Genomic DNA, 19,471 nt, shown 5'->3' with positions numbered 1-19,471 from the left:
ATTCTAGTAGTTATATTCTTGTACATAGGGGGCAGTATTATAGTAGGTATATTCTTGTACATAGGGGGCAGTATTATAGTAGTTATATTCTTGTACATAGGGGCAGTATTAAAGTAGTTATATTCTTGTACATAGGGGCAGTATTATAGTAGTTATATTCTTGTACATAGGGGCAGTATTATAGTAGTTATATTCTTGTACATAGGGGCAGTATTATAGTAGTTATATTCTTGTACATAGGGGCAGTATTATAGTAGTTATATACTTGTACATAGGGGCAGTATTATAGTAGTTATATTCTTGTACATAGGGGCAGTATTATAGTAGTTATATTCTTGTACATAGGGGCAGTATTATAGTAGTTATATTCTTGTACATAGGGGCAGTATTATAGTAGTTATATTCTTGTACATAGGGGCAGTATTATAGTAATTATATTCTTGTACATAGGGGCAGTATTATAGTAGTTATATTCTTGTACATAGGGGCAGTATTATAGCTAAAGTAATCTGTTTTCAAATTTCTATTCTTTTCATATTCATATCAGTAGTGTCTGGAGTTCTTCATGTCTATCTAGAGTATTCTGCATCTTTCTGAAGTATGTGTCTTGTTCTCTTATTAGTTATATGACGGATGGAGGGCTCGGACTTTACACCCGGAGACTGAATCGTCTGCCTGACGGGATGGCGGCTGTGCGAGAAACACTTCAGCGAAACACGTCTATGGGACAAGGAGATGCTGACAGGTGGGAGGGCGATGTCTGACTTTTATTCATAGTGTCATACAAATCTAGGATTCTCTTTCTCTTTCTTTCTCTCCTCTTTCTTTCATGGCCTTTTATTCTTTCTTTTTCCTCTCTATTTCTTTTTCTCTCTTTCTTTCTATTTCTCTCTTTCTTTTTCTTTTTTTCTCTCGTTTTCTCTCCTCTCTTTTCTCTTTCTCTCTTTTCTTTTTTCTGGATCAGTTCTGTACTTGATGTGTATGGATACAGGAGGACCTTGCTGCCTGATCTGAGATGCAGTAGTGTCCTGATTTCCGTGCCCGCTCGTAGATTATATAGCCTTTTATTCTTTCTTTTTCCTCTCTATTTCTTTTTCTCTCTTTCTTTCTTTCTCTCTTTCTTTCTCTTTCTCTCTTTCTTTCTCTCTTTCTTTCTCTCTTTCTTTCTCTCTTTCTTTCTTTTTCTTTTTTTCTCTCGTTTTCTCTCCTCTCTTTTCTCTTTCTCTCTTTTTCTTTTTTCTGGATCAGTTCTGTACTTGATGTGTATGGATACAGGAGGGCCTCGCTGCCTGATCTGAGGTGCAGTAATGTCCTGATTTCTGTGCCCGCTCGTAGATTATATAGCCTTTTCTTGCTCTAGGACAGGATCTCGGCTTTTCTTCTTTCTGCTGGTGGTGTTCTGCACAATCCTATTGTTCTCTCCTGGGAGTTTATTATCTGCTGTGAATAATGATCCTTTTACAATGTGATACCTGAGGGGGGAGGGGCAGTGCTTCTGGGAAATGGTGACATCACTGGTACATGATGTCACACATGAATGTTAGGTCCTCGTGTCCCCTGGAAGCCGTTGCCTGATGAGCCCCTTCAAGGGTATAGTCACTTGCACCCATTGGAGTTTGAGGTGGCCGTGTAATAAATGTGTCCCACATCTGCATGACGAGTATCGTACCATGAAGCCACCGCGCTGGGGTTTCCGATTCCTCAACCTATTTGTGTGAATATAACTTAGAAAACCCTGATCAGACGGGTTGGGTTCTTCCTCCTAGGATTTTTAGTTCTTCCCCCTGATAAGCAACACCCATGTTAAGCTGTGGCCACTTTTCTCCCTTCTGCACGTATATAGGGGTGTTGTGGGGTCCACCTTCAGATGTAGTCGGGACCTATTTTAGCCCATGGCTGTGCAGAAGGGTCATCTATATGGATCCTTCCTTACACATCTGATTAATGGTGCCAGTGATTGAGGAGTCTTGCCAGCTTCAGACACGTCCTGCAGGGTGCTCCTATGTCTCCCGCTCCCTGCTCTTCTGCTCCCCCGGTCTCGTGCTCCCCCGGTCTCGTGCTCCCCCGGTCTCGTGCTCCCCCGGTCTCGTGCTCCCCCGGTCTCGTGCTCCCCCGGTCTCGTGCTCCCCCCGGTCTCGTGCTCCCCCCGGTCTCGTGCTCCCCCCGGTCTCGTGCTCCCCCCGGTCTCGTGCTCCCCCCGGTCTCGTGCTCCCCCCGGTCTCGTGCTCCCCCGGGTCTCCCTCTCCCCGGGTCTCCCTCTCCCCGGGTCTCCCTCTCCCCGGGTCTCCCTCTCCCCGGGTCTGCTGCTCCCTGGGTCTCCCCGCTCCCCGGGTCTCCTGCTCCTTGCCCCCACAGTACGATACGTAATGTGTACAGTGTGGGCCTATTTATAGTAGCATGCCTTAACTAGTCATTGGAGCCATACATTCCTCCACGCTGTGATAAATGAGTGCACCCTTGTAGATGGGAAACCTTTGGCAACTGCTGCATAGCTGCACGCTGCGGCATGTCTGTGGCTTCCAGTGCATGCTGGGACTTTTAGTTCTAGGGGTCAGGTCAGCCCAGGGGATATGGCCAGCGTCGGCTAGGAAAGCTTTAATCCTCCTTAGATCCTTATAACAGGAAGGTCTTAAAGTTTCCAGGACCACCCCAGGCTGATTTATATAGAGAGATCAGGGGGTACGCTTCTATGGATTATGGGGGGGATTTACCCAGCAGACATGACCCCCCCTACCTCCCCGTCATCCCCTCCTAGTGTATGACTTGGCTTTACATGGTTGATCTCTTTTTATATTATTTTTTTGCACCTTTTACAATTTATTCTTTGATTTTGTTGCTAAATGTCTTATTCTCGAATTACATCCAAAGCTGCATTTACTCTGCTCACATCCAAAGCTGTATCAGCACAGGTCTTGCATTATTTGTACCTTATATGTAGATGTAAACTGCATGAATATCAGGGGTTATCAGTCGCATATCTTTGTTAATTCAGCTTTATCACAGCTGCATTAAGATGTCAGCTCTGGAGATTGTGGAGTTCAGAGAGATTTCAGACAGATGAGTCAGGCCGTTCCTGGAAAGGAGCAGATCAGGTCCTTTTGTCAGTTTCCCATCATCCCCTCCAGTAAAGCATTATACAAAAAATGAGATCATTCCCCTCCTCCGCTGCCCGAAGCAGAATAGGGGCAACTCCAGGTACGACTGGAGCGGACTAATGGGGCGGAAAGCTGCGAGCTGCCACTCACACTTCTGTGCTCTGCAGTCTGCGCTCTCTGATGCTTCCTTCACCTTTCTGCTGTGTTTGCAGTGACCTGCATGCAGCTCTGAAGGACTGTGTGCTTTCTCACACTTAGGGTACACATTCACTCCTCTGTGTGAGCCGGCCCTTTAACTCTTCCCTGGACCGGTTCTCCCCAATCTGCAGGGTCCTTGTATGTGCCGTGGATCCCGCCACAGATGAGACTTATCAGACAAAATGTCACCCACAGCGACTAAGAACCAAGAAAATCTGTATCTGCCGTATTTAATTCTATTTTTATGGTTAATCGTTATTTGAAGTTTGTTGATTAATGGTAATAGAATAAAGAAAAAGAGACTTTCATTTGTAATCCCTGCTTGTCCAGTGTCTGCAATCTGTAAAGTCAGCCAGCAGAATAGTGAGTGCAGCTCTGGAGTATAATACAGGATATAATAGAATCAGTACAGGATAAATAATATAATGTATGTAAACCATGACTGCACCAGCAGAATAGTGAGTGCAGCTCTGGAGTATAATACAGGATGTAACTCAGGATCAGTACAGGATAAGTAATGTAATGGATGTACACAGTGACTGCACCAGCAGAATAGTGAGTGCAGCTCTGGAGTATAATACAGGATGTAACTCAGGATCAGTACAGGATAAGTAATGTAATGTATGTACACAGTGACTCCACCAGCAGAATAGTGAGTGCAGCTCTGGAGTATAATACAGGACATAACCCAGGATCAGTACAGGATAAGTAATGTAATGTAATGTATGTACACAGTGACTGCACCAGCAGAATAGTGAGTGCAGCTCTGGAGTATAATACAAGATGTAACTCAGGATCAGTACAGGATCAGTAATGTAATGTATGTACACAGTGACTGCACCAGCAGAATAGTGAGTGCAGCTCTGGAGTATAATACAGGATGTAACTCAGGATCAGTACAGGATAAGTAATGTAATGTATGTACACAATGACTGCACCAGCAGAATAGTGAGTGCAGCTCTGGAGTATAATACAAGATGTAACTCAGGATCAGTACAGGATCAGTAATGTAATGTATGTACACAGTGACTGCACCAGCAGAATAGTGAGTGCAGCTCTGGAGTATAATACAGGATGTAACTCAGGATCAGTACAGGATAAGTAATGTAATGTATGTACACAGTGACTGCACCAGCAGAATAGTGAGTGCAGCTCTGGAGTATAATACAAGATGTAACTCAGGATCAGTACAGGATCAGTAATGTAATGTATGTACACAGTGACTGCACCAGCAGAATAGTGAGTGCAGCTCTGGAGTATAATACAGGATGTAACTCAGGATCAGTACAGGATAAGTAATGTAATGTATGTACACAATGACTGCACCAGCAGAATAGTGAGTGCAGCTCTGGAGTATAATACAAGATGTAACTCAGGATCAGTACAGGATAAGTAATGTAATGTATGTACACAGTGACTCCACCAGCAGAATAGTGAGTGCAGCTCTGGAGTATAATACAGGATCAGTAATGTAATGCATGTACACAGTGACTGCACCAGCAGAATAGTGAGTGCAGCTCTGGATATATTATACAGCTAATATACATATATTATGTGATCTAGCCATATCCACCATTAGTTATTTGGGCAGTGTATCGGTGAATTCACGCCTCCGGTGATATCGGTGTGCAGCATGTAGTGCTTCTCTGTGATCTCCTGGGAGCCACAGCCTTGTCTGATCAGTGCGGTTGGATCTGGGGCCCTGGCTGTGTTATGTCATATAATGAAATGATCGGATTGATCCCTTCTTGCCTTTCCTCACTTGTCCGCATAATACAGAGGAGCCCGGCCACCTCGCGTCCAGTCCCCTCTCCGCGCCCCCACAGACAGGCAAATATTTGTGCCCGGACCTTGTGGTCGTGTTTACTATGGGCTTATCGTAGCCTTTTCATGGAGGGTCATAGTCCCGGATGCCCAGCTGCTCCCAGGAACTCGCCCTCACATATCACATTTGTAAGCAAAAAATATGTGGCTTAGCAATCCTGAGACCCGGAGTCCCGGAGTCGGCTCCTTCATTCTTTTTATTCTGATTGACCGCTGTCAAATAATTTTGTTCTCCATTATTAATAAAACAATAGTAGATGGAAACCTTTATCGTTCCCTTAAGGACTGTCGCCCAGTTCCACAAACCTATATCATTTCATGTGTATTGTTTATTCCACCCCTGCTCCGTATAGTTTTTTCTTGTGCCTCTGTGTCAGTCTACACTATAGATTCATGAATCAGGCGGCACTGGATGAACAAAAGGGTCCAAATTAATAACAAGAGGATTTTTTATTGGGAGCTTGTCTGTGGTCAGCACATGTAGACTTTTTTTTTTTTCATTTTCTGTCTCTCCTGCTCACTGTTATCAGCCATTTCTGGAGAGATGTTTTGTCCTCCAGTGGTGGAAGCCTTCATTTCCATGTGTGATTGATCTCCAGCCGATTCCTGGCTACTCCCGGCCAGTGTCCGGCTGATGGTTATCACATTGTGGGAGCCTCTGTTTATTACCGCAGTTTCAATGACTTTGTAGGTCATCCGATCTATCCAGGAGCCTCCCGACCATCATTAACTCCAGGAAATGCCCCTCTATCAGCTGGAGTAATTACATGGGGGCGCAAACTTCTCCAAGGCCTCTGCCCAGAGCAGCGTTCCCATGCAGTCAGCACATCGGCTTCAGTCGGAATTCATCCCACTGTTTATACAATGCCAGAGATTAAAACTGCAAATTCCGCTCATGGCTGCGATCCCAGCGGACGCCATTTTCCAGGCTCGTTCTGCCCCTGTATTGATTTATTCCAGGATCATTATCCTCCTAAACTATACTCCAGAGCTGCACTCACTATTCTGCTGGTGGAGTCACTGTGTACATACATTACATTACTTATCCTGTACTGATCCTGAGTTACGTCCTGTATTATATTCCAGAGCTGCACTCACTATTCTGCTGGTGCAGTCACTGTGTACATACATTACATTACTGATCCTGTACTGATCCTGAGTTACATCCTGTATTATACTCCAGAGCTGCACTCACTATTCTGCTGGTGCAGTCACTGTGTACATACATTACATTACTGATCCTGTACTGATCCTGAGTTACATCCTGTATTATACTCCAGAGCTGCACTCACTATTCTGCTGCTGCAGTCACTGTGTACATACATTACATTACTTATCCTGTACTGATCCTGAGTTACGTCCTGTATTATATTCCAGAGCTGCACTCACTATTCTGCTGGTGCAGTCACTGTGTACATACATTACATTACTTATCCTGTACTGATCCTGAGTTACATCCTGTATTATACTCCAGAGCTGCACTCACTATTCTGCTGGTGCAGTCACTGTGTACATACATTACATTACTTATCCTGTACTGATCCTGAGTTACATCCTGTATTATACTCCAGAGCTGCACTCACTATTCTGCTGGTGCAGTCACTGTGTACATACAGTACAGACCAAAAGTTTAGACACACCTCATCTCTAGAACAACTGTTAAGAGGAGGCTTTGTGCAGCAGCCTTCATGGTAAAATAGCTGCTAGGAAACCACTGCTAAGGACAGGCAACAAGCAGAGGAGACTTGTTTGGGCTGAAGAACACAAGGAATGGACATTAGACCTGTGGAAATCTGTGCTTTGGTCTGATGAGTCCAAATTTGAGATCTTTGGATCCAACCACCGTGTCTTTGTAGAAAAGGTGAACGGATGGACTCTACATGGCTGGTTCCCACCGTGAAGCATGGGGGAGGAGGTGTGATGGTGTGGGGGGGCTTTGCTGGTGACACTGATGGGGATTTATTCAAAATTGAAGGCATACAGAACCAGCATGGCTACCACAGCATCTTGCAGCGGCGTGCTATTCCATCCGGTTTGCGTTTAGTTGGACCATCATTTATTTTTCAACAGGACAATGACCCCAAACACCCCTCCAGGCTGTGTAAGGGCTATTTGACTAAGAAGGAGAGTGATGGGGTGCTACACCAGATGACCTGCCCTCCACAGTCACCAGACCTGAACCCAATCGAGATGGTTTGGCGTGAGCTGGACCGCACAGTGAAGGCAAAAGGGCCAACAAGTGCTAAGCATCTCTGGGAACTCCTTCAAGACTGTTGGAAAACCATTTCCGGTGACTACCTCTTGAAGCTCATCAAGAGAATGCCAAGAGTGTGCAAAGCAGTAATCAAAGCAAAAGGTGGCTACTGTGAAGAACCTAGAATATAAGACATATTTTCAGTTGTTTCACACTTTAAGTATTTCATATCACATGTGTTAATTCATAGTTTGATGCCTTCAATGTGAATCTACAATTTTCAGAGTCCTGAAAATAAAGAAAACTCTTTGAATGAGAAGGTGTGTCCAAACTTTTGGTCTGTACTGTACATTACATTACTTATCCTGTACTGATCCTGAGTTACATCCTGTATTATACTCCAGAGCTGCACTCACTAGTCTGCTGGTGCAGTCACTGTGTAGATACATTACTTATCCTGTACTGATCCTGAATTACATCCTTTATTATACTCCAGAGCTACACTCACTATTCTGCTTGTGCAGTCACTGTGTACATACATTACATTACTGATCCTGAGTTACATCCTGCATTATACTCCAGAGCTGCGCTCACTATTCTGCTGGTGCAGAAACTGTGTACATACATTACTTATCCTATACTGATCCTGAGTTACCTCCTGTATTATACTCCAGAGCTGCACTCACTATTCTGCTGGTGCAGTCACTGTGTACCTACATTACATTAGTGATCCTGAGTTACATCCTATATTATTTTCTAAAAATTAACTAAAATCACAATGGTTCTGCGTTGTTTTTCGGAATATCACCGGAAAAAAAATAATTTTTTGAATGTTGACTTGTTCTTCAGAGCTGCAAACAGAATTCTGCAATCTTTAGAGCTGAAATCTCCCAGCATTCCTTCAGAGCATCTGCAGATGATTTACATTATGAGAAGTGCCATCTATACACGAGACACTGTACATCTCGATATATTCCGTTTACTGCTGAATATATTTTCCAACATGTCACAGTTAGTAGCTAATTCTCCCATCCATGTTCTGTGCTGTGACTACGGCGCAGTGTTCAGAAATGCCCTTTTCCGGTTTGTGTAGCTGCTGGCAGCTCAGCTTCTATCCTGGCAGGGCGAGCCGCATTGTGTGATTCCTGCTTTTGTGCTGGATGTAGCACATGTACAGGAGCGGCTGATTCCCTGCAGCCTCCCTCTAACCTCAAACCTCTCTAACAGAGAAGAGAATGATTTCATCAGTCCGGCATTCCAGCTCTCCCACTAGAAATTCATTACCTGCTCACCGGCTATTCCGGTGCTTGGCGCTGGAAAGCCGCAGTAAATCTGTTTCCTTCCAAACATATATCTAAATTTGTTCCATCGCAGCCCAGGAAAATGATTGGAACCGGAGCGCTGAATATGTAAGACGTTGGCTTCCTCCAGCGCTGTGCGCAGCGTTACGTCATGCGCTTGTACACACTTCTGTGGAATCGGGGTAATGCTCCGATCAGCCCCGGATTATACACAGCTGCACAGGCCATAAATGATCAACTTATCTGCAACCCGCAGCGCAGACCTGTGGAGCAATATGCTGCAAACTGAGCTCTATGGATTGTGAGGCATTAGCGGGGGCAGCTGCACCCCCACGTCTCCTAGCCATAAAGAACTGATTGGCGCTGATCTTATATTCCCGTCTGCAGATGCATTCACAATTTTAAGGGTCACTGAACTGCAATCTCCCAGTATATCCTGTATATATGAGGCTTGCGGTGGAGATTGGCGTCCTAGCAGGTGTAAGGTGCGTTTCCAGGAGCTGACAATCCGTGATCATGCATTTGCCAGATGAGCAAAATGGTTATTTCATAGCTTTAAGGTTGAAGATTGAGTACAACCTATAGCCCAACATGGTCTTCAGCATAAAAATCCTTATCAGCAGCACATTGCCCTTTATATAGATCCATCCATATGGCCAAAAAATCACTGATGGGAACAGAACGATGCTGCGTTATCAGCAGCACATCCCTTTTTTATGGGGTTTTTGGCTTCCCATCAGGATGATTTTGATGCCAGCATACATGATCTCATCACCTGATAAACGAGCGCGTGTGATCGGGCCAGTAAACGAGATTTGTGTATAGTCGATTGGCGTTTATTTATGGGCTGAAAATGGTCCATCTGGAAGGAACTTTATACAGGGTCATGTGCTGCCAGTAAAGGAGAGCTTTACGCCAGCTTAAATGATCCTATTGGCTTGTTCGTCAGGAGAAAGCCGGCATATCACTTTGTTCATAGGATGATCCACCAGCATGTCGCCTCATTCATTGGGTGATTGCCGACATATCCCTTTTTCTGGTGATCCACCATCGTGTCCCCTCGTGTATTGAGCAATCTACCAGTGTGTCCCCTCTTTCATGAGGTGATCCATGAGTGTGTCCCCTTGTTCATCGGGCAATGTACCACTGTGTCCCCTCGTATATCCGTCAATCTCCACCAACGTGTCCCCTCGTTCATCGGGCGATCCACCAGTGTGTCCCCTCGTTCATCGGGCGATCCACCAGTGTGTCCCCTCGTTCATCGGGCGATCCACCAGTGTGTCCCCTCATTCATCGGGCGATCCACCAGTGTGTCCCCTCATTCATCGGGCAATCTACCAGTGTGTCCCCTCGTTCATCGGGCAATCCACCAGTGTGTCCTCTCGTTCATCGGGCAATCCACCAGTGTGTCCCCTCGTTCATCGGGCAATCTACCAGTGTGTCCCCTCGTTCATCGGGCAATCCACCAGTGTGTCCTCTCGTTCATCGGGCAATCCACCAGTGTGTCCTCTCGTTCATCGGGCGATCCACCAGTGTGTCCCCTCGTTCATCGGGCGATCCACCAGTGTGTCCCCTCGTTCATCGGGCGATCCACTAGTGTGTCCCCTCATTCATCGGGCGATCCACCAGTGTGTCCCCTCATTCATCGGGCAATCTACCAGTGTGTCCCCTCGTTCATCGGGCAATCCACCAGTGTGTCCCCTCGTTCATCGGGCAATCCACCAGTGTGTCCCCTCATTCATCGGGCAATCTACCAGTGTGTCCCCTCGTTCATCGGGCGATCCACCAGTGTGTCCCCTCGTTCATCGGGCAATCTACCAGTGTGTCCCCTCATTCATCGGGCAATCTACCAGTGTGTCCCCTCGTTCATCGGGCAATCTACCAGTGTGTCCTCTCGTTCATCGGGCGCTCCACCAGTGTGTCCCCTCGTTCATCGGGCAATCCACCAGTGTGTCCCCTTGTTCATCGGGCAATCTACCAGTGTGTCCCCTCGTTCATCGGGCAATCCACCAGTGTGTCCCCTCGTTCATCGGGCAATCTACCAGTGTGTCCCCTCGTTCATCGGGCAATCTACCAGTGTGTCCTCTCGTTCATCGGGCAATCCACCAGTGTGTCCCCTCGTTCATCGGGCAATCTACCAGTGTGTCCCCTCGTTCATCGGGCAATCCACCAGTGTGTCCTCTCGTTCATCGGGCGATCCACCAGTGTGTCCCCTCGTTCATCGGGCGATCCACCAGTGTGTCCCCTCGTTCATCGGGCGATCCACTAGTGTGTCCCCTCATTCATCGGGCGATCCACCAGTGTGTCCCCTCATTCATCGGGCAATCTACCAGTGTGTCCCCTCGTTCATCGGGCAATCCACCAGTGTGTCCCCTCGTTCATCGGGCAATCCACCAGTGTGTCCCCTCATTCATCGGGCAATCTACCAGTGTGTCCCCTCGTTCATCGGGCGATCCACCAGTGTGTCCCCTCGTTCATCGGGCAATCTACCAGTGTGTCCCCTCATTCATCGGGCAATCTACCAGTGTGTCCCCTCGTTCATCGGGCAATCTACCAGTGTGTCCCCTCGTTCATCGGGCGCTCCACCAGTGTGTCCCCTCGTTCATCGGGCAATCCACCAGTGTGTCCCCTTGTTCATCGGGCAATCTACCAGTGTGTCCCCTCGTTCATCGGGCGATCCACCAGTGTGTCCCCTCGTTCATCGGGCGATCCACCAGTGTGTCCCCTCGTTCATCGGGCAATCCACCAGTGTGTCCCCTTGTTCATCGGGCAATCCACCAGTGTGTCCCCTCGTTCATCGGGCGATCCACCACTGTGTCCCCTCGTTCATCGGGCGATCCACCAGTGTGTCCCCTTGTTCATCGGGCAATCTACCAGTGTGTCCTCTCATTCATCGGTCGATCCACCAACGTGTCCCCTCGTTCATCAGGTGATTGCTGGCATATCCTTTTAGCCTAGTGATCCACCAGCATTTTGTCTTGCTCTTCGTGTGATCAATGATCATAGGACATATATAGGTGCACTTGTAATAACCATTTTTCTGTTACCATTGGTCTAGGTAAAAAGGCAAATAATTGAGCGCTGACTGGTATATAGTCCATCAGGATCATTACGATTTGGTTACATGGAACAGCCGGGGGCACGATACCTCCCCTGATTAGTAAACCTTCACCTACTGGCGGTCATGTAATATCCTGTTTACAGTTGCCAAGCAAAGTAAATGCTGTGCACTGAGCGATCTGTAATAGATGTGTAATAGATCGCTCAGTGCCCATAAGCTGCCCCAGTTCTCGGCAGCACGAGTCCCTGTTTACACAGGATGATGCGCTGCCGAAAACTGATCTTTTATGTTGCAAAAATGACCATTTCACCCAATGGGCGAGCATTTGAGCTCATTTATCGTGTGATCGGCGGCCTGTTCACGCGGTAAGATAATCGTGAAACAACTTCATTAAGAACAATAGATCACGATGATCTTTCGGTGTAAATGCAGCTTCAGTCTTTTCCCTGGATGCCTCATCATCGCCGCAGGGGGAAGGTCTGTTACCTGTCAACGGATTCCAGTAGAAACCAGCAGAATTGTGAACTCTGCTCTGGGCGATTACAGGCTGGAGCTCAAGAGACGAGATTATCATAAACTATCGCTCAATTCCTAATGCTGATTATATCTAGGCTTAATGTGTTTTGGTTTTTTTTTTGCATTTACCAATGGCTGAATATGATATAATGAATACAGCAGGCCCTGCAATAATGCGGGGAACCTGTGTCCATTACAAGGTGCAGATATACAGATACAGGTGGAAGACGTCACCGCAAACAAGCTGTTTACTCTGCGATTTCAGCAAATAAAGACTCCCTGAGTCCACATGCCAGACAAGCGCAGATTATATATATATATATATATATATATATATATATATATATATATATAATGTATGTCAGCAACAAAACAATGCATTTATATATCGGGACCGCAGCCAAATCCGGGGGGCAGGGGGTGTCCTCTCTGACTGGGGCCATATATTTACTAAAGCTCTGTTCACATGTGCCTAAGGTTAGAGGTATACAGGAGCAAAAAGGAGACAGTTGCACTCTGTAGGGCTAAGATATGCATAACACTATGGGAATATAGACATGCATTACTGCTATGAAAAAACATGTAAAAATTGAGATATTTAGCACATAAAAATGGCCAGTTTTATGTGAGCCCAACAGCCAATGGCTCACATAAATCTGGTCGTTTTTGTGTGCTAAATATCTCCATTTCTACATGTTTTTTCATAGCAGTAATGCATGTCTGTATTCACATATTCATTATTACACATGTCTTAGCGCTATAGACTGTAACTGTCTCCTTTTTTTTTTTTTTTTTACTATGTTTTCATGATCAGTTTGCACCTGTTCACATTAGAAAGGTAGGATGTGCCATCAGTCTTTTTCTTATATTCTGACAAGACGACCTCTGGATATGACGCTGAGCATGTGCACTCAGCTACTGTGGTTGGCCATGTTCTGAGTGGAAACTGTCTGGTTATACCGCTGTATGGTCTTGGCCACCGTGCTGCAGCTCAGTCTCAGAGGGCAATCTTTCTTTATTATTTTTTTTTTTTTTTATATAGCCCTAACATATTCCGCAGCGCTTTTCATACATCTGGAACACTGTTGGGGCTCACAATCTAAATTCCCTATCTGTATGTCTTTGGAGTGTGGGAGGAAACCGAGGTACCCGGAGGAAACCCACGCAAACACGAGGAGAACATACAAACTCCTTGCAGATAATGTCCTATGTGGGATTTGAACCCAGGACCCCAGCGCTACAAGACTGCAATGCTAACCACTGAGCCAGCACAAGACTGCAGTGCTAACCACTGAGCCACCGCGCCGCCCTCCCGGCAATCTTCTTATAGCCTCCGCCATCTTTATGTAGAGTAACAATTCTTTGTTTTCAGACCCTCAGGGAATTATTTGCCTTGAGGAGCCATGTTAACCATGCAGCGCAAGGCTCCGATATATACCATTGTATGGCAACACATTGGCCATAGACCACAATATTACAAAAAGTATACTGCGTGTTGTATATTTATAGGTATCATAGTGTTAGATATCCGCCTTTTATATCCAAAAATCATGTAATAAATGAGCTTCGCCCTCCGTTTTGGCACATCCTATGCTACCATCCTGCTGGGACTTGTAGTTCCCCAACAGCTGGAGAGCGCCCCCCCCCCATTTTTTTCAGATGGGGGGGGAGATACTTTGCATTTTGTTCGCCTCCCCATAACCGCCTATTCAATATTTGCTTAGGAAAATTCCCAGACCTATGAGCAGTGTGCTTTTTACTGCTTCGTCTGGCACTTTACAGGTTAATGACTTGTGAGATCAGGTTTCCCTGAGACTTCTGAAGTGCAAGGTTTTTTTTTTTTCCTTACTGGTGAGACTTCCAGTGATTGTCAGGGCTCCTACATGTGCTCCAAAACTTTTGTTAGGAAGGAGGATATGAGTGCACTCCGGAATCGCTGTCCTCCATGAAGGTGTCCCCGGCAGCTCGGGCTTCCATGTCCGGGATCGTCCCCGGCCGGCAGAACCGAACCATCCAATGGACCGGGAACTGCAGGAGGTAAATGACCATCTGACGTAATCACTCCGTATACAATCTATATGTATATTTATCAGGATTGTCTACCTGGGTGGGGTTGTGTTTTGCGCTACTGTTGCTCCTTGCCAACTTCTTGTGACCTTCAAAGAAGGTGAAAGGACCTTCTGCCTGATATCACCAAACTTCTCAAAAAAAAAAGAAGACTTCAGAAGTTACTTTGATACATTGTTGCAATGTACTAATATAGATATATAGATGTTTTCTGCTTTATCTTTATAGAATATTGATAGTATGGGGCTAACAAGCATTTTAAGGGAAGATTAGAGGACAGCGGGGATAGAGGGGCATTCAGTAATTAATATTTTTTTTTTCTTTTTTTCACCTTAATCCGGTTAGTTTGGATTAGTACTAGTCCTCCCCTCCCCCTGACTGCCTCCTCTTTATCACATCCCCCTGCAGCCTCATAGGAAGCATTGTCTTCTACAATTGCCCCAAAACAAGTTCTTCCAGCTGGCCGTGTGTAATTAATAAGGTCTGCCGATTCCCAGGGCGTTCACAGGGTCTCGTCATAGAGAGCGGGGCGCTGACCACTGGCGATCTGTTCCCCCCCCGGATCTGGGTCTGGCAGGACTGGTTCTGGTGCGGAGGTGGATCCTGGCCATTTGCTGAGTAATCCAGGCGCGCCCCGCTCATCTGTGTTTGTTTTAGATTCTCCACTGCTTACGTTCATCTATTTACAGTTAAAGGAGATGTCCACTTGGATGTTTTTTTCCGATATACTATAAAAAAAAATATTTTGCCCATTTCGAAGTTGAGATTTTAGCAATTGATGCAACAATGGAGATTCATCAATTCTGGAGGAACATCTCAATGGTGCACAGATTATTCTGTGGCTTGGTAAGGCCACACGGACACGTTTTGAGTGACATATGTTTTCCAGAAAAAACTGAGCAAATCCCATCAGGACAAATTAGGAAATCATGCAAAAATTTGGGCCTGATATCTAACCATTATTGGTAGAGGTTTAGTCCCTTCTTAATAGAGTTGATTTGCAGGACCTTGGTCCATGTTATTAGTCGGTGGCTGCCGGATTGGAACCATTTCCTACCTGCCGGCATCCCTGGCGCCTCTTTTAGCCGACCTTCAATGAGGCACCAGGCTAGGTAGGAGGTAGGCCGTAGGGTTCCGGTCTGGTGCTCACGAAATACTAATCCGGCCACTGCAACAGGGTCCTGCAAATGTATTCACTCCCATCTACATCCGCATACCCCTTTGTGTAACCTCATATAACACATAATCTACAGGTTTGATCAACTTTAATTGAAAACCAAAGAAAAAAATATTTTTTATTAAATACTTATTAAAACGGTATACCCTAGAACCATCAATACAGTCCAACCAGACCCCTGGTCAAGTGAAGGGGGTGCAAGGCACATACACTTAGGTGTAGGTAAAGGGGTAGTGGTATTAGGGTGACCATAAACCACCAAAAATCAAACCCAAGGGTTATAAAGGACTCTAGGTCTACCATATTAGCCCTCACTGTCACCTGCCTACCAGTGGAGTTGCACCATAATTTTTTGGGTGCCCCCCCCCGCTCCTCGTCGACTCTCCCCTACCTTGTCCTAGATAGATATTTGCCAAAAAATGGCCCCCGTCACCATTAATACGTTTGCAAAATGAACCGTGCCCAAAGCTGTCAATCGTCAAATACGAGGTAATAAGTTGGTCCTCCTCAGTTGTTAAAGAACGTAAATCTACAAACCAGACTAATACTCCTAAGGCCCAAAAACCAGAATTATGAGGCCTAAAGGTACTATAATAAAAATTCTCAGCAGGGACTTATCTGCCAGGATCTCTAAAGAACCCAGTCCCAACGCGTTTTCCCCCAAATTTCTTGGGGTTCATCAGGGGAGCTTCACAGGTCCATGAACAAGAAGGCCATCTAATCTATCTATATATATAATTGCCTTATTCTGTCTGTCTGTCTGTCTATCTGTCTATCTGTCTGTCTGTCTGTCTGTCTATCTGTCTATCTGTCTGTCTGTCTGTCATGCTCCGAAATTGTGTCCTTACGGTGACACAAAGCTGATTGGCCGCTGGGCTCGCCATGGCCCCGCCCCCCCACACGGATTGGCCTCTCGCCCCGGCTCTCTGCAGGCCCCGCCCCCTCACGCAATGCACGCTCGCTGTGGCCCAACTGACACGGGGCTCCGATTCCCAGGTGAGTACACACACATCAGATCACACTCACTCTCACACTCACTCTCACACATCACATCCACACACTCACAACATGCTGGGATATCGCTTGCTTCTACACCGGCTCCGTCAGGATCCCGGCAGCGCCAGACATAACCTTGCGATGCTGGGATCTTAACGGAGGCCGTGAAAGCTGGTAACCATTATACACATCGGGTAACTAAGGTCCCTTGGTTACCCGATGTGTATCATAGTTACCAGTGTACACCGGCTCACACTCACACACACATCACATCGCATCCACACATCAAGGTCCTGCAGCTGCAGAACATACATAACATAACAGCACACACACACACACACACACAAATCAGATCACACTCACTCACATACACACATCACATCGCATCCACATACTCACAACATCCTAGGATATCGCTTGCTTCTCGGCAGCGATACTGTGCTGTTGTGAGCTTCCAGGACCTGCCGGAGGATCACATGGCCAGAAGCATGTGATATCCCCGGATGTTGTGAGTATCAGCGCGTATGTGCAATATCGTCAGTGTCTGTGTGTGTGAGTGTATGCGATCGGGTGTGTGTGAGTGTATGCGATCGGGTGTGTGTGTGAGTGTATGCGATCGGGTGTGTGTGTGAGTGTATGCGATCGGGTGTGTGTGTGAGTGGATGCGATCGGTTGTGTGTGTGAGTGGATGCGATCGGTTGTGTGTGTGAGTGGATGCGATCGGTTGTGTGGGTGAGTGGATGCGATCGGTTGTGTGGGTGAGTGGATGCGATCGGGTGTGGGTGAGTGTCGGCAGAGGAGCACGGCGTGCTGGAGGAGGCTGGGAGCAGAGAGGCTGATCTTGGGGAAGGCTGGGAGGGGGGGGCTGATGCTCAGGGAGGCTGGAAGGAGAGAGGCTGAGCAAACGTGCTCCATCCGCCATACTGCGCACTCCCCATCGTGCTGCATCCCCCATGCTGCGCACTCCCAAACGTGGTCCATCCGCCATGCTGCGCACTCCCAAACGTGGTCCATCCGCCATGCTGCGCACTCCCAAACGTGGTCCATCCGCCATGCTGCGCACTCCCAAACGTGCTCCATCCGCCATGCTGCGCACTCCCAAACGTGCTCCATCCGCCATACTGCGCACTCCCCATCGTGCACCATCCGGCATGCTGCGCACTCCTAAGCGGATGGAGCATGATGGGGGGTGCGCAGCATGGCGGATGGAGCACGTTTGGGAGTGCGCAGCATGGCGGATGGAGCACGTTTCGGAGTGCGCAGCATGACGGATGGAGCACGTTTGGGAGTGCGCAGCATGACGGATGGAGCATGTTTGGGAGTGCGCAGCATGCCGGATGGTGCACGATGGGGAGTGCGCAGTATGGCGGATGGAGCACGTTTGGGAGTGCGCAGTATGGCGGATGGAGCACGTTTGGGAGTGCGCAGCATGGCGGATGGAGCACGTTTGGGAGTGCGCAGCATGGCGGATGGACCACGTTTGGGAGCGCGCAGCATGGCGGATGGAGCACGTTTGGGAGTGCGCAGCATGGCGAATGGAGCACGTTTGGGAGTGCGCAGCATGGCGGATGGAGCACGTTTGGGAGTGCGCAGCATGGCGGATGGAGCACGTTTGGGAGTGCGCAGCATGCCGGATGGTGCACGATGGGGAGTGCGCAGTATGGCGGATGGAGCACGTTTGGGAGTGCGCAGCATGGCGGATGGAGCACGTTTGGGAGTGCGCAGCATGGCGGATGGACCACGTTTGGGAGTGCGCAGCATGGCGGATGGAGCACGTTTGGGAGTGCGCAGCATGGCGGATGGAGCACGTTTGGGAGTGCGCAGCATGGCGGGTGGAGCACGTTTGGGAGTGCGCAGCATGGCGGATGGAGCATGATAGGGGGTGCGCAGCATGGCGGATGGAGCACGTTTGGGAGTGCGCAGCATGGCGGATGGAGCACGTTTGGGAGTGTGCAGCATGGCGGATAGAGCACGATGGGGAGTGCGCAGCATGGCGGATGGAGCACGTTTGGGAGTGCGCAGCATGGGGGATGCAGCACGATGGGGAGTGCGCAGTATGGCGGATGGAGCACGTTTGGGAGTGCGCAGCATGGCGGATGGAGCACGTTTGGGAGTGCGCAGCATGGGGGATGCAGCACGATGGGGGGTGCGCAGCATGGGGGATGGAGCACGATGGGAGGTGCACACCTCCCCCCAACACACACACACACACGCGCACTGCACAACACACACACACTAGGAATCACAAACAACGCCCTACACAGACACCCACACACACAGGCAACGCTGCACACACAAATATACGCACATACTGCACAACACACACATTGCTCAAAACATACCTCCCCCCAAAACACACCACACCCACACAAACCGCACAACACACACACACACACAACGCTACAGACACACAGCGCTCCACAAACAACGCAACACACGCAACACACATACAACACCGCTCTCACCCCCCGCGACACTCAGAACATGTACAGCGCCCTACACAAACACTTGGTAACTACACACAACAACATCTATATATATATATAACAAAAATCATACATGAACTACACAATACGTAAATTCTAGAATACCCGATGCGTAGAATCGGGCCACCTTCTAGTAATATATATTCCAGGAACAGACGATACAGATGCCTGGATAAAATCCCAAGATTGAGATTATTTAGTGTCCAAAAAGTATAATCAACTTTTTAAGATGTATGGGGGTCCTTAAAGTTGCATGAACCTGTGGATCTCTGCAGGATCAGCCAGACATCTGATCTTTAGGGGTGGCCTCCGGACCTCCGACACTCGAGCCTTTTCTTCTCCAGGTGTTGGTAGATGTATCTGGAGGGTGCAAGTTGTCTTCTCTCTATAAACCCTCACTTGCAAATCTGAAAATAAGGAGCGCTAATAGTGTAATACCAGAGGGATAGGTACAGTATATAGGAATATACACTCACCGAATTAAGTTGTGAAAGTCACAACCACTAGTGCGCATGAGACACTGGCGTCTGCTGCATCCCCACGTGGATGAACATTC

General features: G+C 47.5%; 1 protein-coding gene across 1 annotated transcript in view; it reads left to right on the top strand.

The window, feature by feature from the left end:
- The window catches only part of NAV2 (neuron navigator 2), a 242,878-nt gene that overhangs the window by 173,421 nt on the left and 49,986 nt on the right, over positions 1 to 19,471 (top strand). Inside the window, 1 exon segment of the mRNA XM_075325589.1 lies at positions 623 to 745. Coding sequence (XP_075181704.1) covers positions 623 to 745 — 123 coding nt within the window.

This window comes from Anomaloglossus baeobatrachus, chromosome 10, assembly GCF_048569485.1.
Source record: "Anomaloglossus baeobatrachus isolate aAnoBae1 chromosome 10, aAnoBae1.hap1, whole genome shotgun sequence".
Taxonomy (NCBI): domain Eukaryota; kingdom Metazoa; phylum Chordata; class Amphibia; order Anura; family Aromobatidae; genus Anomaloglossus; species Anomaloglossus baeobatrachus.
Note: the sequence above shows the minus strand (reverse complement) of the source record. Positions and strands in the feature narration are given on the sequence as shown.